At 42.6% G+C, this 25,215-nt stretch overlaps 1 protein-coding gene and 2 pseudogenes across 1 annotated transcript; 1 reads left to right on the top strand and 2 right to left on the bottom strand.

Annotated features, from left to right (window-relative positions):
• The window catches only part of LOC134949909 (vomeronasal type-2 receptor 26-like), a 1,108,520-nt pseudogene that overhangs the window by 261,411 nt on the left and 821,894 nt on the right, over positions 1 to 25,215 (top strand).
• Positions 6,282 to 7,297, bottom strand: LOC134948028 (olfactory receptor 6C74-like; annotated as a pseudogene).
• LOC134948027 (olfactory receptor 2AP1-like) lies at positions 15,516 to 18,211 on the bottom strand. Its single transcript, XM_063935788.1, has 2 exons — positions 18,139 to 18,211; positions 15,516 to 16,558 (listed from the first exon to the last, which is right to left on the bottom strand). The coding sequence occupies exons 1-2, from the start codon at positions 18,209 to 18,211 to the stop codon at positions 15,516 to 15,518; spliced, it is 1,116 nt and encodes a 371-aa protein (XP_063791858.1).

Below are 25,215 nucleotides of genomic sequence, written 5' to 3'. Positions count from 1 at the left end.
TCCATCTACATTCTATACCTGTGGTGCATTTTAGTTTTGCAGTTTGCTGACACAGTGACCACCAGTATGCTATATATAGCAGTACGGTACAGAAGGCCACTGCTGTACCTACCTCTGTGTCGTCATTAAGTATACTATCCATCTACATTCTATACCTGTGGTGCATTTTAGTTTTGCAGTTTGCTGACACAGTGACCACCAGTATACTATATATAGCAGTACGGTATGGAAGGCCACTGCTGTACCTACCTCTGTGTCGTCATTAAGACCTTCCCAACACTGGACGGGAAGAGCTTGCGCCTTCCACCATTTGCACGCCCCCTGCAAGTGCTGGAAGGAGCACCGCAGTCCAGTTCCTGATAGTCAAATTGAAGATGTCACTGATGAAGTACACCAGGATGAGGATATGGGTGTTGCTGGTGCTGGGGAGGAAATTGACAAGGAGGATTCTGATGGTGAGGTGGTTTGTTTAAGTCAGGCACCCGGGGAGACACCTGTTGTCCGTGGGATGAATATGGCCATTGAAATGCCTGGTCAAAATACAAAAAAAATCAGCTCTTCGGTGTGGAATTATTTCAACACAAATGCGGACAACAGGTGTCAAGCTGTGTGTTGCTTTTGTCAAGCTGTAATAAGTAGGGGTAAGGACGTTAACCACCTCGGAACATCCTCCCTTATACGTCACCTGCAGCGCATTCATCATAAGTCAGTGACAAGTTCAAAAACTTTGGATGACAGCGGAAGCAGTCCACTGACCACTAAATCCCTTCCTCTTGTTGTAACCAAGCTCCTGCAAACCACACCACCAACTCCCTCAGTGTCAATTTCCTCCTTACCCAGGAAAGCCAATAGTCCTGCAGGCCATGTCACTGGCAAGTCTGACGAGTCCTCTCCTGCCTGGGATTCCTCCGATGCATCCTTGAGTGTAACGCCTACTGCTGCTGGCGCTGCTGTTGTTGCTGCTGGGAGTCGATCGTCATCCCAGAGGGGAAGTCGGAAGACCACTTGTACTACTTCCAGTAAGCAATTGACTGTCCAACAGTCCTTTGCAAGGAAGATGAAATATCACAGCAGTCATCCTGCTGCAAAGCAGATAACTCAGGCCTTGGCAGCCTGGGCGGTGAGAAACGTGGTTCCGGTATCCACCGTTAATTCAGAGGCAACTAGAGACTTGATTGAGGTACTGTGTCCCTGGTACCAAATACCATCTAGGTTCCATTTCTCTAGGCAGGCGATACCGAAAATGTACACAGACCTCAGAAAAAGAGTCACCAGTGTCCTAAAAAACGCAGTTGTACCCAATTTCCACTTAACCACGGACATGTGGACAAGTGGAGCAGGGCAGACTCAGGACTATATGACTGTGACAGCCCACTGGGTAGATGTATTGCCTCCCGCAGCAAGAACAGCAGCGGCGGCACCAGTAGCAGCATCTCGTAAACGCCAACGTGTTCCTAGGCAGGCTACACTTTGTATCACCGCTTTCCATAAAAGGCACATAGCTGACAACCTCTTACGAAAACTGAGGAACATCATCGCCGAATTGCTTACCCCAATAGGACTCTCCTGGGGATTTGTGACATCGGACAACGCCAGCAATATTGTGCGTGCATTACATCTGGCCAAATTCCAGCACGTCCCATGTTTTGCACATACATTGAATTTGGTGGTGCAGAATTATTTAAAAAACGACAGGGGCGTGCAAGAGATGCTGTCGGTGGCCCGAAGAATTGTGGGCCACTTTCGGCATTCAGCCACCGCGTACAGAAGACTGGAGCACCACCAAACAATCCTGAACCTGCCCTGCCATCATCTGAAGCAAGAGGTGGTAACGAGGTGGAATTCAACCCTCTATATGCTTCAGAGGATGGAGAAGCAGCAAAAGGCCATTCAAGCCTATACATCTGCCCACGATATAGGCAAAGGAGGGGGAATGCACCTGACTCAAGCGCAGTGGAGAATGATTTCAACGTTGTGCAAGGTTCTGCAACCCTTTGAACTTGCCACACGTGAAGTCAGTTCAGACACTGCCAGCCTGAGTCAGGTCATTCCCCTCATCAGGCTTTTGCAGAAGAAGCTAGAGACATTGAAGGAGGAGCTAAAACAGAGCGATTCCGCTAGGCATGTGGGACTTGTGGATGGAGCCCTTAATTCACTTAACCAGGATTCACGGGTGGTCAATCTGTTGAAATCAGAGCACTACATTTTGGCCACCGTGCTCGATCCTAGATTTAAAACCTACGTTGTATCTCTCTTTCCGGCAGACACAAGTCTGCAGAGGTTCAAAGACCTGCTGGTGAGAAAATTGTCAAGTCAAGCGGAACGTGACCCGTCAACAGCTCCTCCTTCACATTCTCCCGCAACTGGGGGTGCGCGGAAAAGGCTAAGAATTCCGAGCCCACCCGCTGGCGGTGATGCAGGGCAGTCTGGAGCGAGTGCTGACATCTGGTCCGGACTGAAGGACCTGCCAACAATTACTGACATGTCGTCTACTGTCACTGCATATGATTCTCTCACCATTGAAAGAATGGTGGAGGATTATATGAGTGACCGCATCCAAGTAGGCACGTCAGACAGTCCGTACGTATACTGGCAGGAAAAAGAGGCAATTTGGAGGCCCTTGCACAAACTGGCTTTATTCTACCTAAGTTGCCCTCCCTCCAGTGTGTACTCCGAAAGAGTGTTTAGTGCAGCCGCTCACCTTGTCAGCAATCGGCGTACGAGGTTACTTCCAGAAAATGTGGAGAAGATGATGTTCATCAAAATGAATTATAATCAATTCCTCCGTAGAGACATTCACCAGCAATTGCCTCCAGAAAGTACACAGGGATCTGAGATGGTGGATTCCAGTGAGGACGAATTAATAATCTGTGAGGAGGGGGATGTACACAGTGAAAGGGGTGAGGAATCGGAGGATGATGATGAGGTGGACATCTCGCATCTGTAGAGCCAGTTTGTGCAAGGAGAGATTGATTGCTTCTTTTTTGGTGGGGGCCCAAACCAACCAGTCATTTCAGTCACAGTCGTGTGGCAGACCCTGTCGCTGAAATGATGGGTTCGTTAAAGTGTGCATGTCCTGTTTATACAACATAAGGGTGGGTGGGAGGGCCCAAGGACAATTCCATCTTGCACCTCTTTTTTCTTTCATTTTTCTTTGCATCATGTGCTGTTTGGGGACAATTTTTTTGAAGTGCCATCCTGTCTGACACTGCAGTGCCACTCCTAGATGGGCAAGGTGTTTGTGTCGGCCACTTGTGTCGCTTAGCTTAGTCACACAGCGACCTTGGTGCGCCTCTTTTTTTCTTTGAATCATGTGCTGTTTGGGGACAATTTTTTTGAAGTGCCATCCTGTCTGACACTGCAGTGCCACTCCTAGATGGGCCAGGTGTTTGTGTCGGCCACTTGTGTCGCTTAGCTTAGCCATCCAGCGACCTCGTTGCAAATTTTAGGACTAAAAATAATATTGTGAGGTGTGAGGTGTTCAGAATAGACTGGAAATGAGTGGAAATTATGGTTATTGAGGTTAATAATACTATGGGATCAAAATGACCCCCAAATTCTATGATTTAAGCTGTTTTTTAGGGTTTTTTGAAAAAAAAAACACCCGAATCCAAAACACACCCGAATCCGACAAAAAATTTTCGGTGAGGTTTTGCCAAAATGCGTCCAAATCCAAAACACGGCCGCGGAACCGAATCCAAAACCAAAACACAAAACCCGAAAAATGTCCGGTGCACATCACTAACTGTAATATTATATATACTGCTCACAAAAATGCAGCACAGATATGGAATGGATACTTGCAGTGACACAGAGCTGCAAGATACTACAGCAATGGCCTAATGTACTGTACAACTATATACTGTTGGTCACCAAAATGCTGCACTGTAATACTATATATACTGCTCACAAAAATGCAGCACAGATATGGAATGGATACTTGCAGTGACACAGAGCTGCAAGATACTACAGCAATTGCCTAATGTACTGTACAACCATATACTGTTGGTCACCAAAATGCTGCACTGTAATAATTATAATACTATATAAACTGCTCACAAAATGCAGCACAGATATGGAATTGATACTTGCAGTGACACTGAGCTGCAAGATACAACAGCAATTGCCTAATCATGTACTGTACAACTATATACTGTTGGTCACCAAAATGAAGCACACTGAACACAGATATTTGCAGCACACTGAGCACAGATATGGAGCTTTTCAGGCAGAGAACGTAGATATTTTCAGCACACTGAGCACAGATATTTGCAGCACACTGAGCACAGATATTTGCAGCACACTGAGCACAGATATTTGCAGCACACTGAGCACAGATTACTGAGCTTTTCAGAGAGAGAACGCAGCCACATCTTCTCCGTTCAATCTCCAATGCACGAGTGAAAATGGCGGAGACGCACGGCTCTTTATATAGAATACGAATCTCGCAAGAATCCGACAGCGGGATGATGACGTTCAGGCGCGTTCGGGTTAACCGAGCAAGGCGGGAAGATCCGAGGCTGCCTCGGAACCATGTAAAATAGGTGAAGTTCGGGGGGGTACGGATCTCGAGGAACCGAACCTGCTCATCTCTAATTATTATATGGAGTCATCCAGTAATAACCTTACATAGGGGATAATTCAGACTGCATCGCTGCAGCGGCAGCGATCACATTCTGAATTACTATGCGCAGTGCTCACACCCGGAGGACGCACTGTGCATGTGCAGCCAGTGAGATGCAGGCATGTCTGGACCATTGGGTGGGCAGGCCACGGCAGCTGCCTGATGTCACATGCAGTCTCTGTGACACGGGACGCGGCGGTTAGCTCCCTGCCATCAGTAGCTGCATTGGCAGGGAGCTACTTGTGCTCGGCAATGCTTTTGTACCTGTGCGGGGAAGGAAGGGGGGGGGCAAGGCCTGACATGTTGGCCGGACTAGCCCTGTGCTTGGCGTCCCCCCACATGTCAGAATAAATGATTGTAGATGTGCTAAATTTAGCACATCCACGATCAACTCTGAATTACCCTCATAGTCAGTGAAAATGTCACAGTAAGGTCCAAGAATTGCAGTTACTGGGTTTCTGCTGCTAGCTTTCTTCTTTGTGCTGAGAGTAAGGGACAGTTTGCAATCTACTTGCCAAATGTAATCAACAGTTTATACAAGTAGTGTTTGCAAACTATTTGCTACTTTACAAATGTATACAGAGTACAGACTGTCCCTTATTGCCTCCCAGCAATCCTGAAGATGTAAAACTCATTGAAACATTGGTCAGTTGGAGTATTGACTTTTCTGAACAACTTGTTATTCATGAGTGTTGCTGCTGCTGCTGCTGATGATGATATATATCAGAGAGACACAGAGAGCAAGAGAGTGAGCAGTCCAAAAATAAATAAACATTTTTTTTCCAATTTTTGGGGATTTTTTTACAGAGTACATTTTGACTATATTTCTGCATAATTGCATCCTTCATTTAAGCACTTATGATATCTGTCCATGAGCTTTTGAAACTTGTTGCTGTACTTGGCTGCCTCCAGTCCGTTGAGTTAGTTGATGACTGCAAGTTTTAACTCTAAGGTTAGGCTGCAGGAGGGGTGGGTTAGGGTTGGGCTTAAGGTTGGCCATAGAATGCTTACCACAAATTGCCAGCATTTTCACTGTAGATATCCTGCTGCCAGCAAGCTGAGCATCAGGATTCTGTTTATGTGATACATTATGTCATACTGAGATAAGATATATCACACTGAGAACAGACATTAGGTTACCTGAAAATGGTTTGATAAAATCTGAGTATAGAATTTTTAAGTCATAGATTAAGTTATAGAGTATATAATGGAAGGTGAATATACTGAGGTATCAGTTGTTTTATTTGGCAATATTTTGACATTGTAAAATGGATACCTGAAAGCAATTATGATTGGTACTTGGCACTTGACTGTGAGAATCAGAGTCAAGAATAACTCCCACAAAATCCAGGTCTCAAAGACAATGGTCGAGAATCTGTTGCAGAAGATTCCAGGATTTAGTATCTTCAGTGTTGTGAAGGTATGACAAGAAGGGGGTATCATAGCCTGGGCCTGCCATGAAGGTACAGCCATGCTCCCAACATGACATGACCAACCCCACTTCATGATATGCAGTAGCACAATATGCAAAGTGGGCCATGATATACACAATAAGGCTTGTCCATGTTACTACATGCTTGACCATGCTGCCCCATGTGTGAAAGCCCAAAATATCTCCTGGAAGAATTAGTTTTATGATACGCCATTGCATTGACTTTCATTCATAAGATAGAGCTCTCTGCCGTGATGCATTTTTAACACAATGACCAGACTTTCTTGGGGTTTGTTGAAACTTGAAGTTTTGGTTAAAGCTGTCATATAAAGGTTTCAACAGCCTCTTCATAGCTGACTTCACTTCAGTGTTTTTCAGGCTATAAATTAGATGGTTGAGTAAAGGCACTGCCACTGCATTAGACAATGAAAAAAGTTTTTGAGAACCCAAGGAGTCTTTTAAGGTAGGTGGTAAGTATAGGGTCACATAGAGAAGTATGACAACTGTTAGATGTGAGGAACATGTGTAGAAAGCCTTGTGTCTTCCAGTGCTGGAATGGATTTTGAGTATGGCAAGTATTATAAAAATATATGGGCTAACTGTCATAAGTAAGGGTAGGAGCCCTGATATAAATACACTCTCTGTGGAAATCAAGAGCTTTAGCAGTGTTGTATCATTACATGAAAGTTTCATAAGTTGCAAGATTCACAAAAGAAGTGGTCAACATAATTGGAAGTATAACATGAGAAAAGTGATAAAATGTACATATGGGGTATAAATTCAAGAAATCCAGATATCCAGCATAAGAAAGCTAACAGTACACAGACTTTAGAACTCATGACCATGTAATAATGTAATGGATTGCAGATGGCCACATACCGATCATAACTCATGGCAGCCAACATCAGCAATTCTGTACACTGCAAGGACATGAAGAAGTATGCATGTGTCATACATTCTGAAAAAGACACAACTCTTTTTCCAGTAACAAATGCATTCAGGATCTTGTGTAGAGTGACTGTTGTAGAAGAGATGTCCAGGATGGATAAGTTGCTCAAAAAGAAATACATGGGAGTATGTAGATGATGATCTCCAAAGACCAGGAAAAGAATGGTCATGTTGCCCCCAAGAATGGAGAGATAAAGAAGTAAAACCAGAAGGAAGATTGGTAGCTTCAGTTCTGGAAGTTCTGAAATCCCTCTAATTATGAAATAGGTTACTGTTTGGTTGGTCTTGTTCATCTTGATGGAGCTACTATGATGTGGAATGACCCTAAGAAAATATAACATATTTTATTGATATAAATATTAAAAAATGTTTTTATGTTCAACATCTGTAGCAGTTATTAAAACAATTTATTATTTCTGGAGATAGTGTAGACCAGTGATAACCACTATAAATTATTCTAGAGCTGCTAACAGGTACTAACAACTATAAATGGGCAGCAACACAATTAAATTATGAATGCATCTATTCACTATGAACAAGGCTTTTGAAAAATAAGTAAACATTACACATTATATTACTATTTGTTATTACTGCTTTTTACCAAAATGTCCTATTGCCTTTTATATATCTTTGGCTGCTACTCTTGTAACTCTTGATATTGAGTTTTCACCCCTTACCCCATAATATATATTTAATTGCCACTCTTGTAACTCTTGATCACTAGTATCAGGCAACTCCCATTGTCCCCTCATATTTCTGTCATTGGAGATATCTTATCACACTTCAGGCAAGAGAAGATGACTCAGTCATGAGTCAGGCTTAGTACTAGCAGTATTAGAACATGGGATGGGACAGCACAAAGACAGTATGGGCTCAGCTGCCAGCAACTTGGACCTCTATCTGCTTCCCACCATTATAATCTTGGATTAGTATATTAATTGAGAGTTGGGCACCAAAATGTTAGGCAGGAGAGTGGTCAAAAGAAGCATAAGGTAACATTAACAGGCTCAAGTTCAAAAATGGTAACACAGGTTTTATCAGGATCACAAGTAGGGATGGGACATCAAAACAAAACTTCAAGAAAACTAATGTTAATGGTTATAGAACACTGTAGCTTTAAACATTGATTACTTGGCCTTTTCATCGGAATTGGTATTAACAAAAGATGTCCCTCTAGGATGCCTTTTAAGTCACTTTTTCTATTCCTTATATGCGTACATTCGCTTGCACGTCACACACGGAATCTAATTTTATAGTGAAATTTGCAGATGCCACCACTCTTGTGGGCTTGATTACTAAGGGTGAGGGAGACAGTTATAAGGAGGAGGTGAAGCGACTTCTTGAGTGGAGAGAGAATAACAACCTATGTTGAATGGGAAGAAAATGAAGGCGGCGATGATAGACTCAAGGCTCAATCTAGCGGGTCGCTCACTTCAGCGCTGTGTGAAGTGAGCGGCCACCTGTTGAACTGTTATCAGAAACATTCCAGACTCTTCAGCTGAAGGGGTCTTCAAGGGGGTTTTCGGAGCTTGGACAGCAATCGGCAGTGTCTGCAGCAAGTCACTATGAACTGAGTGGAGAGAGATCTTTTCTAGTTCAGAAGCCCCCTTGGTCTTCTTTCTTTGTGCCCCTCTGACAGTTGGAGCCTGGTGGAAAATGTCTATATTGTATTTGGGAGTTACACCACTGCTAGGCACAATAAATATACAAACCCAAAGCCCAGGATGACTGACAGTTGACAGAGGACAGTATAACACCTTTTTTCCATCCATCCTCCACACTGGAGGCAAACATACAGTAAGTGTATTGGCATTTGTGAATTTAGAAGACCTATACTGTATATCAGGAGCTACAGTAAGAGTCTGACTATGATACAAGGGGTCTGGTGTTCAATCGCTTATACAAAAAACTGTGAAGTATATACTGTAAAAGAGAGAGAAACAGGATATACTGTACACGGGCACTCACTATAACTCAACTAAATTGTATATTCTGGATAATTCACAGTCCCCAAATATCTAGAAATAATAATCACAGGTCTGACTATATGATCATTTTTTGGGTTGTGCATACCAAATGTACATACCTAATGGTTACAAATGTTGCACCTGGGCAAACCATGCAGCAATGCAAGGGGTGCTAAGACATTTCTCTTTTGCATGTAGTGTTAATACTAGTTGCTTTTGAATGTAGCCCACACATGCCGAACAGCTTTACTGTTATACTGCAATTCAGATTTGCCTTCGGACATGTTCCTCTCAAATCAAAATCTCTCTGTATATTTTAAATCTGACCCATCTGTGATGCAGCATGGTTTATCCAAGGTGCACATTTCTTGCTTTTTTTGCTTTGCTCCCATAATCAGCCCCACAATGTAGAATGAAAGCTCTCACCAGCAGGGCCCTCAACCCTCGTGTTCTTAGCATACTCTTACTTAAACCATCTTTGAAGGCACCAAATCCCGCAGTTTTCTGCCACGCTGATAGTTACTGTATGTCAGTGTTGTCAGCTGCTGTAGCTACAGTATGTGTTTTTACCATGTAATTGTCCTATATTGTCATCAACTGTATGTCAGTGTTTTCAAGTTTTGATTATTTTGTTTATGTACTCTGTAATTTGGAGCTGAGGATCCCTTGTGGCGTCATATAAATAAAGGATAATAATAATAATAATAATAATAATATTTTAGTTACTGTTTCAGAGTTGTTGCAGAATTCACAAATCATAGACACCACTGGATATAATTTCTCCAATATCAGTTGCAGCATACATATTATAAACGGGTGTATTATGGCTGACCGCCAGTCGCCACGGGTTCTATTCCCACTCTATGGGTGTCGTGGACACCCACGAGTGGAAATAGTCCCTGTTGGTCGGCATGCCGACCATCGGGATAGTGAGCTTTCGGGATGGTTGGTGGAGGTCATGTGACTGTCGGTCAGCAGACTGCCGGTCACATGAATACCACCCATTATAAACAGCAGACACTGTATGCTAGCAGCAGTGTTATAACAACAAAATATAAGTATTATGTGTTATTGTGCAATTACCTAGTTAATATACCTGGATTTGCAAATATTAAATGGTTGAAACACAGAACAATATAAATTTTCCATACTTACTCAATACTATGTAACCCACTAGATTAAGTCAATTATATGCTGCAATAATTAAATATGGGTCGTGTTTATTATAACAGCTCTGAAACAGTAACTGAGATGTTATACTGTACATTTTAATTGCAATCTGTAACTTGTTTGGATACAAAATGCAATTCTGAGATATAAAACTGTTTATGTCACTGTGTGACTGCCAGTCTACAGTATTTGTACAGATGCCTAAACATAACGGGCATATATATCTATATTATTTTTACTAAACTAAGGTGACATTTTTTTTTCACACCTTTTTCACATTATTTTAGTATCACGGGAATGTTTGAAAGTTCAATTGGTGGAGAATTAGCAAAATTGTTTCAACATGTTAGCCGTCATTTTTGCATCAGTTTTTAAAACCAACCTTTAGTAAATCTGCAGTTTTTATAGTACTCTATGTAAAAATATAAATGTTGGTCCAATGTTCATTCGTGGTTGAAAGTCAGGTTTTTGGTTGAATTTCCATTGGTTTTGACTTTAGTAAATTTCTGATTTGTAAAACTGACAAGAAATTGACCAAAAACACAGAATCAACCAAAATTGACCTTTAGTAAATATACCTCCAAATGTGCTTTTCCTGAAGTGCAGACAAAGAAAAATGCACAAATTGTTTTTAATTTCCAATTTCTATGGATTAGCCAAATTTTACACTAGGGACATGACTCAGATCTGGTTGTAGTAGGGGCGTGTGGGGAGGTCAATGGCTGAGAAGCAGAGGTGTATTTAGACCTCATGGGGCCCTAAGCCAGGGCCGTCTTTACGTATGGGCTCAATGGGCTCTTGCCCAAGGGCCCCAGGAGTATAAGGGCCTTAGGCTGATAGCTGGGGGTCCCCTCTTTCCAGGGGTACCAGATTTTTGAAAATCGGCCTTGGGGAACCGGAGATATTCAACGTGAAAGCAGTGGTCCCCATCCGAGCCTGTTAATTGCTCTTCCCAGCCAGATATCTCAGGTTCTGCCTGACATAGATTTTGGATTATACCCTCAGAAAAACTCTGAGACTCTCCCCTTTTGCTGGACACTGTCAGCTTGTCTCTACTGTGCCCAGAACCAGAGATATCAGCCTTCCAGCAGCTGGTCCCTGCTCCAGCTCCACACGCCTGGTATACAGTTTTATATATTCATTGGAGGATTGCTCTGGCTCCTGACCTCTGATCCCCAAGTTCCCAGAACCTTCTAAAAGGTGGGAATCTCTTGTTTTTTATTCAATTCAAAGCTAAGAAATATATTTTCAGGAACTTGAGATATCTGCAGTCAGGCAAGCTGCCCTCCCACCAGAAAATGATGAATATTAAGCCCACTCCATTATCCACCCCTCCCCTATGTATTAAACACCCCCTACCACCCCGGAAGTCATGTACCAGGGCTTTTTTATTCAGCCCAATGGCCCCTCTACAGTTTAGTCCCATCTGTGCAGTAAAGGAGTAATTAGCAGAAATTACTGCTCCAGGTCCTACATGCTGAGCGGAAGATAGAACACCCCCTACCGCCCGTGGGACATCAAAGCTGCCACTGATAGCACACCCCACCCCTACCGCTGGAGGATGGGTAGGGGGCCCAATGCATTGCTGTGCCCAGGGGCCCACACTGCTGTTAAGACGGCCCTGCCCTAAGCAAGATACAGATATGGGGCCCCCTTCCTTCAAACAATCCACAACACTATATTTTCCTTCCTGATTTATGCCTCTTACATTATTTGTTGCTTTTTCACCTCTATTACAGTATATTATTTTCCCCCTTCACTGATTGCACCATGTCCACACACTGACTGCATTTTATATCAGCATTTTGTAATACCCATTATTACCCTCTTCAGTCAGTGTATTGAATATATATCAGTGCCTCACTGATTGTAGCAGGCAGACTCCCATTGTCAATACACAGTAGTACTTAAAATAAAGTATTATGGCATATTGATATATCATCAGTCAGCTGAGGTCGTTGTCCACCGGAAATGCCCTCCAAACAGCCATATCAGCGGGCCCTCATGAGACCCACAGGGCCCCCTAAGACTGACAGGGCACTAAGCGGCCGCCTTGGTTGCCTTGTGGTAAATCTTCCTCTGCTGAGGAGGCACTGGCTATTACCAGAGCCAGATTTACACACAATATATGAGCTCAAGGGTTCATGTGGGCATCATACACAGGTGCAGCAGTATATACATGTGGGCATCATACACAGGTGCAGCAGTATATACATGTGGGCATCATACACAGGTGCAGCAGTATATACATGTGGGCATTATACACAGGTGCAGCAGTATATACATGTGGGTATTATACACAGGTGCAGCAGTATATACTGCGGGACATTTGGTGAGTTTTGATCAGAGATGTGCGGAAAAAATAGACAGTTGAGGCACTGTCTCACCTGTCATAGACTTTTTACTCCACAGTTTTGACTATAAAAATGATTAGAATAATACAAAGAAGATATTTCTAATATATTCTTTGTATTTTTCATATACTTTATATAGTCAAAACTCTGGCGTATACATTAGTATGACAGGAAAGGCTCCATATCACCTCACCGCTCGTCACTGGATTGTAGGACTGTTGCATGCTGCAAAGTACAGGCTGCGATATCGGTTGCACTATGGCATCAGTCTGTCAGTGATTAACAGTCTTATACCATTAGCTAGTGGGGAGGGTATGGCAATGGGCTTCATTTCTCAAATAGGGGGGGTAGGGGGAGGCCAGGATTTCCATCTGAGGATCACTGCCTAGATGTCATAATTGACTCTGACCTGTCATTTGCTCCACACATTCAATCTGTTTGCAAATCCTGTTACATACATCTAAATAACATACCCAGAATTTGCCCATATCTTACACAAGACACTGAAAAAACTCTAATACATGCACTCATTATCTCCCACTTTGATTATTGCAATAGTCTCCTTATTGGTCTTCCCCAAACAAAGTTTCCCCACTACAATCCATTTTGAATCCATTTTAAATGTTTGTTATCTGCTGCTCCACTCATGTTCATTACCTGATATCAATTCCTCATATGGTTAACTGTATTCACCTGAATTAAATATAAAATACTTTTACTTATAGTACATTTAAGGCTATTCGCCAAACTACACCAACAAACCTGGTGTAGTTTATCTCAAAATGTCTCCCAGCTCAACCTCTCCGCTCAGCACAAGATCTGCATCTCTTATCCACACACATTCTCCTTTTCATAGTTACAGGCCTTTTTTCTATCTGCACCTACTTTGTGGAATGCCCTCCCATGCACAATAAGACCTTCCACTAGTCTCTAAACCTTCAAGTGTTCCCTGAAAACTCACCTCTTCAGGTAGCTTATTAAATTCCTGAACAATTCACATTACATCCATAAGCTGTCCTAAACAATTTCATCCCGTCCATGCAGTCCACACATAATTTTACTTGTTTTATCTTTTTTCACTTTCACATCCTGCTGTCTTCAGGCCAACATTCATGTGTTACTGGATAATACAGTCCCCAAGAACCTTTGCAATCTGGCTGACAAATTTGCAATGGGTGTGAAATGGGATGGTGGCGGTCATAAGACCGACACCGACATCCCGATGCTCAGCATCCCAACATGGGTCGGTTAAGTATGCTTACCCTCCTCCTAACCCTAACTCTCCCTTCCTACAGCCAAACCTTAACCCACACTCCCTCCCGCAGCCTAACCTTAACCATCCCCACTCATGCCTAACCCCGCAGCCTAACCCTAACCCTCCCTTCCCCGCTGTCCAACCCTAACCCTCACTGGAGGTGCCTAACCCCCCAGCCTAACCCGAACCGTCCCTTTCCCGCAGCTTAAACCTAACCCTCCCCCCATGGGCAAAATGTAAGGGACCCCGGCAGGATGTCAGCAGTCGTTTTTTGGCATCAGCATTCCAAGTGATGTCAGAGTTCCAACTTTGGCATTTTGACTGCATGTCAGGATTCTGGTACCAGTATTTCAAACTCCGTCATCCCGACCGCCGGCATTCTTGCAATACAGTATGTAACACTTAGCCTTGTGCATCAATGCCTACAGTATTTCCCTATAGATTTAAACCTGCGAGCAGGGCCCTCTTAACAATTTGTCTTTCTGTTATTACCCAGTTTTGTTTTATTACTATTTTGTTCACAATTGTAAAGCACAAAGGTATATGCTGTACTATATAAAAAAACGGTCAATAAATAAAACAAATTTTGTCCAATTCAGTTTTAAAATAATTAATTTGCACACTGCCATTATTTTTCACAAGATGGTATCTCCAGTACAGTAGGTAAGATTGGCTTATTTTGAGATCTGTTTTCCATATGCGGCATATTCAATGGGACATAGAGCAAACTTCTGAGGACATCACAAATATATACTTGATGGGCCTGTTGAAATACTACTTTCTGTGAGTGTACCCGGTTGGGGGCTTCCCTGTGAATTACAGTATCACTTGGTGGTGGACAATGAATCACCTTTACTAATTAAGGATTGTGGTTTGGGACATTTTATATGACAATCACCAAAATCAATCGGCAAAAAGGAGATCTATGTTTTAAAGCGCCCAAACTTACAGTTGAATACCTTTTTTATTGTGTTGCAATTTTGCAGGGGAGAAATTGTGTGACTGCCAATTTAACGGTTTGACACAGGCAGCTTATTGTGCACAAACTGACAGTTCTATGGATTGTAGCATTGCCCCGAAGATGATATGATATACACAATAAGCAATGTCCATGTCACTACATGCTTGACCATGCTCCCTCTAGTATCAAAGCCTGAAAGATCTCCTGAGAGCATTGGTTTTATGATATGCTGTTGCATTACTTTTATTCAATAGGTCTCTGCTGTGATGTATTTTTAACACACTGATTGCTGAATATTGAAGTACTGGTTGTTGTTGTCATACAGACTTTTCCACAGTCTCTTCATAGCTGACATAATTCCTGTGTTTTCAGTCTGTAAATGAGATGACTGAGTAAAGGCACAGCTTCTGCATTAAACAGTGAAAAAAGTTTTGGGGAAACAATGGAGGCTTGGCACTTGACTGCGAGAATCCGAATCACATATAACTTCAAAATCCAGGTCTCAAATCCAACGGGCAAACATTTGTCTTGGAAGATTCCAGGATTTAGTAACTTCAGTGTTTTGCAGGCATGATAAGAAGTGAATATCATGGCCTGGGCCTGCCCTGGAGGTGTAGCCCCGTCTCCAACATGACATGGCCAACCCCACTTCAGTGGAATGCAGTAGCACAGTATGCAAAATGGGCCATGATATACACAATACAGCATCCATGTCACTACATGCTTGACCATGCTCCCCCAAGTGTGGAAGACCAAAAGATCTCTTGAGGGAACTGGTTTTATGATACGCTATTGCATTTACTTTCAGTCAAAAGATAGATCTATCTGCTGTGATGCATTTTTAACACACTGACCAGACTTTTTGGGGGTTTGCTGAAAATTGAAATATTGGTTAAGGCTGTCATGCAGAGGTTTAAACAGCCTCTTCATAGCTGACTTCACTTCAGTGTTTTTCAGGCTGTAAATGAGAGGGTTTAATAAAGGCACTGCCACTGCATTAAAAAGTGAAAACAGTTTAGGAGAACCCAAGGTGTCTTTTAAGGTTGGTGGTAAGTAAAGGGTCACATAGAGAAGTATGACAACGGTGAGGTGTGAGGAACATGTGTAGAATGCCTTATGTCTGCCTGTACTGGAATGGATTTTGAGTATGGCAAGTATTATAAAAATATAAGGGATAACTGTCATAAGTAAAGGTAGGAGCCCTGATATAAATGTGCTTTGTATGTCAATCAAGAGCTTTAGCAGTGACGTATCACTGCAAGAAAGTTTTATAAGTTGTAAGACACTACAGAAGAAGTGGTCAACATAATTGGAGGTATAACATGTGAAATGCGATAATAAATAAATATGGTGTATAACTTCAACAAAACCTGCCAACCAGCATAAGAAAGCTAACAGTACACAGAGTTTAGGGCTCATGACCATGTGATAATGTAATGGATTGCAGATTGCCAAAAATCGATCATAACTCATGGCAGCCAACATCAGCAAAATTGTACACTGCAAGGCCATGAAGAAGTATGCATGTGCCATACATTCTGCAAAGGACACAGTTCTGTTTCCTGTGACAAATGCAGTTAGGATCTTATGCAGAGTGACAGCTGTAGAAGAGATGTCCAGGATGGATAGGTTGGCCAGAAAGAAGTACATAGGAGTATGTAGGCGATGGTCCCCAAAGACCAGGAGAAGAATGGTCATGTTGCCACTAAGAATGGAGAGATAAAGAAGTAACACCAGAAGAAAAACTGGAAGCATCAGCTCAGGAAGTTCTGAAATTCCTCTGATTATAAAATAAGATACTGTTTGGTTGGTCTTGTTCATCTTGATGGTCTTTAAATAGAATAAATCTAAGGAAATATAATACATTTTAGTAATAGACATTTGAAACACTGTTTTCATGTTCAACATCTGTGGGGATTCTTAAAACAACTCATGATTTCTGTGGATGGTTGAGGTCAGTAATAACCACTGTAAATTATTCTAATGCTGCTAATAGGTACTAATGAGTACAAGTGGGCAACAGCACAATTAAATTATGAGTGCAAGATTTTGCTACAAACAAGGCTTTTAGATTATACATTATATTACTCTTTTATTATTACTACTTTTTACTAGGTTGAGGCTGAAGTGCTGGCGGTTGGGATGCTCACTGTCAAAATACTGACAGCGGAATCTTGATGTTGAGAATCCCCACAGGGGTCGGGTAAGTATGCTAAACCCCCCCCCCCCCAACCCTAACCCTTCCTTATTACAGCTTAAACATAACCCTCTCCAATGGTGCCTAATCCTAACCCTGCCTTCCTGCAGCCTAAACCTAACCACCCCCATCCACAGCCTAACCCTCCCTGGATGTGCCTAAACCTAAACCCCCCTCACTGCACCTGATATCTAACTCCCCCTTCCCACAACCTAAACCTAACCCCCCTTCCTGCATCCTACCCCTCCCCCTGCAGCCTAAACCTAACCGCCCCCCTTCTCCAGCAGCCCGGCAGTCAGTCATTCGAGAGTCCTGGCTGTCAGGATGCTGGCGCCAGGATTGTGATCTCACTCAGGATGCCAGCACTGGCATTCCGAGCAGTTTTGGGATAACGGCGTCGTTATTTCTACTGCCGGGATCCTGACCTTCGGGAGCCTGACTGGATCCCCTTTTACCAAAGCCCCCTTATACAGTACAGTTTATCATTAAATACCGCTCTTGTAACTCTTAATCACTAGCATCAGCTATCTCCCACTGCCCCCTCATTTCTTTCATTACTCATGTCATATCACACTTCAGGCAAGAGAAAATGCCTTTGCCACCAGTGGCTAGTGCTAGCAGGGTTGAGGCATGGAGTCTAATTATCTCCCCAGTATCCACCAGGGATAGCAGAAAGGCATTATTGGCTCAGCTGCAGAAGCTTGGTTCATACTGTAACAGACTTAGGTTCATACTGTAAATGGTAAAAATAGGAAATGTTTAGGCGTACAGGAACAGGTCCACAAATGTTTATATAGATAGTTTATGATCACAAGTAGGGATGGGAACTCAAACCAAAACATCAAGAATACAGTACCTACAGTATGTTAATGATAACAGAACACGATGTAGCCATTGATTGGAAAATATACAGTACATGGCTTCTAATGTTTTCAATGTTTCTACTTGTATGAAGTAAACTAGCTAAATAAATACAGTATTATACCGGGGATGGTATAAGGATCCCAGCTCTTGGATGCCGGCAGTCAGAATACAACAGCATCCCAACGCTTAGGATCCCGACACCTAAAAGGTGACTATGCTAGCCCTGCAGCCTAAACCTAACCCTTCCTCCCTCCCCCACAGCCCAACCCTGATTGAGCCTAACCATAATTCCCCCCCCCCCCCCACCGAAGTCTATCCCTCCACCCCACAGGCTACACCTAACCTCCCCACCCCTCCGCAGCTTACCTCGCTGCAGAGACAGCAGTCCTTCATTTGGGATCCCAGCATTCAGGATTCTGGTGCCTGCATTGTGGTCCATGTTGGGATCCTGGCATCTGTATTTTGAGCAGTTTCGGGATTCTGGTTTCCCGAAAGCTGGGTTCCCGAAAGCAGATTTCCGAACCGGATCCCTTATACAAATGTGTCCAAATACACACATCCTCCTATCACGCTAAATAGCCCCATATGGTGCAACACAGACTTTGAATACTGCCGATATGGTTGGCAGATGGCGTTCCGCTCACTAAAGAATCCTTGACACTTCCATCATTGCCATGTGGCTTTGAGTGCCGCCTTGATGATTTATATACACCACCGTGGTGGTGTTGTCCGACTGTACTTGAACAGGCCAGTTATTTATGAGATGCTGGGCCAGGGTCAGAGCATTAAAAACCCAGCCCATAATTCCAGAATGTTTATCGGGAGGAGAGACTCCTCCCTGGTACACCGACCCTGAAGAGAGTGTTGCTCCAACTCAGCGCCCCAACCCCGCAGACTGGCATCCATCGTCAGAAGGACCCAGTTGGAGATCCAGAAGGGACTACCCCTGCTCAATCGATGGTCCTGAAGCCACCAGCTCAGTGACCGACGAACCTCCGGAGACAAGGAGATCATGTAAGACCTGTTCCGGTGAGGCAGGCTATACCACATCATGCGTCTTGTTACACTATTTCATAAAAAATGCATTTTACTTGCATCACTTATATGACTAAAAAACAATGTTTGGATACCCAGGACACTGGCACTGGCACCTCTTGCGGTTGCAGTGTACAACTCAGATACGAATCTTAGACGCTCTGCTTAAAAAGGCAAAAGATGGAGGACTGACACAAGTTAACCAAGTAATGCTTTGCCCCATGCATTGTTTATGCTTAACTTGCAACTTACAGATGTAGAATTGCATCACACGTGCACACTCATCTCACAATACAAAGTGAAAGGGTTATGGGTGCGAATATATGCACATGCTTGTGCACCACGACAAATGAGTTGTGGGTGTGAATAGCCACAGCTCAGATGAGCGCGGCTACATCTCTAATACATTTTTCTTTGTGACAAGACTAATCCTAAATGCCTGGGGAACTGTGTGAGGCTAAAGATAGGAAGTAGTCTGAAAGTCCTACTATAGCTACTCGTGGTGGAGCGTCTAAGTCATGTCAGGTGTCCTACTCCATATGGCGCAAAAATGTATACATACCCTTCTGTGATCATCCTTATATTGGGGCTGAGTCTGAAAATAGCAAGTAACTGTTCACTTTGGCAAAAACATGTTGTGCTGCAGGTGGGACAGATGTAACATGTGCAGAGAGTTAGATTTGGGTGGAATGTGTCCAAACTCAAATCTAAAATGCAGTGTAAAAATATAGCTGTCAAGCATTTGTGGCTACATGTAAAAGCAGGCAGGATTTACTTTCCATGCAAACATACTGAAATACATATATCTGCACCCCTTGCATTGCAACATGGTACATATGTAGCTACGCTCATCAGGGCTTCATCCTGCCTGGACCTGCACTCCTGGCGTAGCTAGGTGCGCCTGCGCCTAGCCATGTCAGGCTTTGTGTTTTGCCACCCCATTTACTGTGAATGGGGCACATGTGTGTCTGAGTAGCTACATCTGTATGTCCAAGTGCAAAGTTATTTTCTAATTTTTGCTCTATGTAAATCTGTTTAAAAAGGCAAAAGAGGACATCTGTCACTTAGGGACCCGCCAGCCAATCAGGGAGCACCACATAGTTGTGCTCTCCTGATTGGCTAAGCGCTAATGAGCTGTCACTCCAGCGTAGCACATACACTTCAATGGGGAAAAATCCCCATTGAAGTCTATGATGGGAACCAACAGTTTGCTGTAAGCCACAAGGTTATTTGAGGTCAAGCAAACCTTCTGAGGAAACTGTTGTTATTAGAGAATGAAGAAATGCGTCAAGGTTACCGACAACTATTCTCACTTCTACCAGAGCTTCAATAAGTGCCTGGCAACCAGGACCACACAAACAGACTGCATTTGAGCAGTGGCTGTACTCTCCCTCCCTCTCTACCACTTCGGACATCCATATCCATCCGCGCCTGTTCCTGCCAGGTGTCATATTATACCGGCAACTACAACTGGATGACTGGACGACACTACTAGCAGTGGGCTAACACGTGCAGGGTAGTGGTCAAGCATAGTGCAGGCTGAGCGATGAGTTCTGTGAGTTCTATATCTGTATTCATTCCAATATCATTTGGGATTAAAAGAAAGTTAGAGAATTTGAATAGTCACAGGATTTATGTAACTACAACGTGAAAAAAATTGAATTCTTAAGACATATGAATATAACTGAACTTTGTTTATTGGGCATTATTATTTCTAGTCCGTGATAATTGTTTTTATATGTTTTAACTACACTTGCATATATATTTTTTATGTGTAAATAAAAAATTCTTATTTAGTTACTTATTTTAATTGCACTATCATTGTACAATATATATTCTGTTTGTCCTTTGTAATTGATCCAGATTACTTGTTTTGAGTAGCAGTTTGATTGAGAGTGATCAACACATCTGTAACAATTTATAATTTGCACCCGATTATATAATAAATTATCAGAATACAAGCAAACTGAAGCTAAACGTTTTATTCTAGAAACCTACAAAAGTGATAATGGTCATGCCCAGTGTGAATCTCAAAAATAAAAAAATATTATAAATTTTTTTTGTACTATTTATCTTATTTTAAACTGTTTTGCTATATATATTTACATATATCCCCTATCAGGGAGTTATTGAAGATTGAAAATAAATGGCAATATATCATATAGATAAAATTGTGAGGTTAGATGGCTAAATCTGTGTTTTTAATAATGAAATGAAGCTTGAATACTTTAAACAAAACAAAGGACCAAAATGTAATCAGGTCCAAGTTTGTAAAATACGGGAGTATAGCGCTAAACTCCCATTTTTCAGACTCGCAAAATGTAACAGGGTCTGAGTACTGTACATGCAAACTCGCATGTGTTTTGGTCAAAACTCTTATAATTTAAACTCTCATCCAGATGTTTTTCCATTTTAAACCTTCAACTCGCTCAATTTAATAGGGTGAGAGTTTGAAACTCTCACATAAAACATGTCTAAAAACTCTCAAAAAAATAGAGGTGGTTACTTAGGAGAGTTGTATGTGTCAAGTCATGTATAAAAAAACACCAGTTGTATGTGTCAAGTCATGTATAAAAAAACACCAATCAGAAATGTTTTTTAATTTTAAACAGTTTACTCAAACTAACTTATTAACAAAATGAAACAAAATAAACAAAGAAAACAAAAAAACTGAAAATAATCTCCATCAAAAAAAAATTAATGAGAGTCTTAAGGGGTTCAACCTCTCCATGCTCCTTTTGGTGTGCCCCCCCCCGCACTATGGACACTACGCCTTGAGGGAGTCACCAGTGAGGCAGTCTGCGGGCTGGTCTGGAGGGAGCTGGCCTTCGAGGTTGATGGTCCTTACCGCAGACTTCTTTGGACTGCCAGCTTACTTTGCAGGGCCGCAAATGCCTGCATTTGTTCTCAGATGGCCAGCAACTGCACCCGCATTGCCTGCAGCTGTACCTGGGCCACCTGTGACCCCTCCCGTGTGGCCTGGGCTTGGTCACGGATAGCCTGTGTTAGGTCTTGAAGGTGACTGTTGATCTCACAGGACATCTTACTGGTCTGTTGGGTCAGGAAGGCCAGCTGGTGTTTCTGAAAATTGTGAAGGACATGAAGAGGTCCTCCACACTGGGAACACTGGCCTGTGGGGTGGGCGTGGTAGCTGCAGCTACTGTGGTGGTGGCACATGTAGCGTAGGCTCCATGGGAGTAAGGATGATGATACCTTCTTTCTCCCCTGAGGACTATGCCACCAGCACTGGAGTTGGCAGGACCGGAGTTACTTGTAACGGTGAGGGGAGCGGCGGTGGTAACAGCACATAAGAAGGAAATGAAAATGAAAAATAAATATACATATAATGCACAATAAATACTTTCCATACTGATTTGGGTCACTTACCATGCACATATTAAATAAAACCATGCTAGCTGACAGGTGCATTCTGTAGGGGCAGAATTCAATTAAGATAAAAAACACAACGTAAGCATGGTTTTTAAAGTGTCTTTTCAGGGGCCCTTTTATTTTAATATGCTACTACATATATCAGTGTGTTTTAAGAGGGAAGCAGATTCACCTCTTTTCTTTTTCCTCTGGCTGATATCTAATTCTCTATACAATGTTGAGCTGTGTGAATAGCGATCCCATTGGCTTACTATTGTGAACTCTTCACCGTTTCTCACTATCTATACTTGAGCATTGTGAATTTTTCACCATTTCTCACCATCTATATCTCAGCATTAATTTCGGTGACCGGTACTGACGTTGTTTATCAATAAATATACATATGGTCTTTCCACATTGGGTAATATCAGCATTTGGTTATTATAATATAACCTATCATATGACGGACTGTTTTTAATACATTTGTTTGTATTGTTTTGTTCTCATAGGATACACCAACTGTTTTATTTGAACCTTGTATCAATAAATTTGTATGTTTTAATATTTCATTATATAGTCGTCTTTGACGTATTTAAGAGGGCACCCACGAGAGTCTTCTTTCTCTCCTACTTTATTGTTATGCGATATACTGACTCAGGGTGCATCACCAACATAAATCTATAGGTATTTATTCCAATGATTCAATTAATTTGGTTTTCTTTATGCTGATAGCAGAATATCCTGGGTCCTGGGTCCCCAACACTTCCTACTGTTCTAAGAGGGACACTACAAGATATTCAGAAACATTCAAATGTCAAAATTGTTTAATGTAATAGTTGCAAACCTTAATACAGTATGTCACAGATTTTAATTAAGGTTATGTGATAATACACTTTGCTTACATACCCCTGCAGAACCATGTAAATGTAAGTAATGTGTGTGTGTGGGGTTATTATGATTGTAGTACTGGTGACCGGCGGTCTCCTGACCGCCGGTCACCTTACCGACGCCGGGCAGTCGCCACGGGTTCTATTCCCACTCTATGGGTGTCGTGGACACCCACGAGTGGAAATAGTCCATGTTGGTCGGCATGCCGACCATTGGGATAGTGAGCCGTCAGGCTCACGGAGGAGGTCATGTGACTGTCGGTCAGCTGACCGGCAGTCACATGAATACCACCTGTTTTTTTGCCCACACTTATCAGCCTCCTCTGTGTCTGCCACTTGCTGCTGCCTCTTCTATGGAGCCAGACACCATGGCGCAGCAGCTAAGGAGAAATCAATTATAACATTTAGTGATTTTTGTAAAGATATTAGTATCTAAAAACATTAAACAAGAAGCATTCTATAGTATAAATTAATCCTTACGCAATGTGCTGTTGTTCTTGGAAACACAAATACTGATTGTTGGATTATAGTCACACATTACTAAATGACCCGTATTTACTCTGCTCACGATGGCACACAGTCATACTGTACCTTACTAATCATAACATCTACAGGATTTACATAGACAAACTCTTAACCTCTTCGGGGATAGTGCCACTTATTTTTTAAAGGCAAACTTTTATACGTGCTTTTAAATGAATTTTTTTCTCACCTTTTTTAAACAATACTTTAAATAACATGGTCCACTTTAAAAAAGCAGACAAAAAACGATGGGATAAATTTAATAGGGTGCAGGTTTTTAGAAGGGGAGATGTTGCCCATAGCAACCAATCAGATTCTAGCTTGTATCTTCCAGAAGGTGTTAGATACATGATAAGTAGAATCTGATTGGTTACTGTGGGCAATGGTGGTCATTCCGAGTTGATCGCTCGCTAGCAGTTTGTAGCAGCCATGCAAACGCTAAGCCACTGCCCCATGGGAGTGTATTTTAGCTTAGCAGAAGTGAGAACGAAAGGATCGCAGAGCGGCTACAAAAAAAAAAAAAAAAAATGTGCGCAGTTTCAGACCTACTCAGCGTTTGCGATGACTTCATACTGTACAGTTCCTGTTTTGATGTCATGAACATGCCCTGCGTATTTCCTGGCACACCTGCGTTTTTTCGAACACTCCCTGAAAACGGCCAGTTGACACCCAGAAACGCCCCCTTCATGTCAATCACTCTGCGGCCAGCAGTGCGACAGAAAAGCTTTGCTAGACCTTGTGTGAAACTACATTGGCCGTTGTGAAAGTATGTCACGCGTGCGCAATGCGCCGCATACACATGCACAGAAGTGCCATTTTTTTTACCTCATCGCTGCACAGCGAACGATTGCAGCTAGCGAACAACTCGGAATGACCACCAATATCTCCACTTCTAAAAATCCCAACTGTTTATAGGTATAAAGAAAAAATGATGTTGGAAAATTAATATTTATGTGTCACATATTATTTTGTGCATAAAGAGGTTAAACAATTAACAGTTGACACTCATTTAGGTTGTTACAGGTAAAAGGGGATTTTTTTTTTGTTTACTTACCAGGATGAGGTGTGGATGCTGGACGGTCCATGTCCACTACATGAAAACCAGGAAGCACCTCCGGAGGGATTATCTGTTTAAGCTCCTCCTCGAATGATGTGTAGTAAACCTGTGCTGCACATCCTCCTCCTGTCCTGCGACCCTCGCTATGAACCTCAGCTATCTTGCCTTTCTGGACCCTCTTGATGTTGCCAAATCTCTTCTTGACATTAGAGAAGTCCTGGCGTCAGGAGCTCACCACTTTTAATGCATCCTGGATCGACCTCCACGAGGCCTTCTTTCTGGACGCAAGGGTCTTGTGCACCTGGGCACACAGCAGGCATGGGAATACCTGCACCATGGCATGGACCAGGGCACAGTTCTCATCGTATGAAAATCTGACATTTTGCGCTGTCCTTGGCTTGCCAGATACAGGTGCAGCAGTCTCCTCTTACTCCTCATCACTGTCCTCCACCTATTGCTTCCAACTCTCTTCCTCTTCTGTGGCAGGATCAGGCTGCTGCTTGGACATGATCTCCTCTTTCTCCTCCTCCTCTATGTTCCTCTTTCTGTCAACTCTCCTGAAAGTCTTATCTA

Source organism: Pseudophryne corroboree, chromosome 8 (genome assembly GCF_028390025.1).
Source record: "Pseudophryne corroboree isolate aPseCor3 chromosome 8, aPseCor3.hap2, whole genome shotgun sequence".
Lineage (NCBI taxonomy): Eukaryota > Metazoa > Chordata > Amphibia > Anura > Myobatrachidae > Pseudophryne > Pseudophryne corroboree.
Note: the sequence above shows the minus strand (reverse complement) of the source record. Positions and strands in the feature narration are given on the sequence as shown.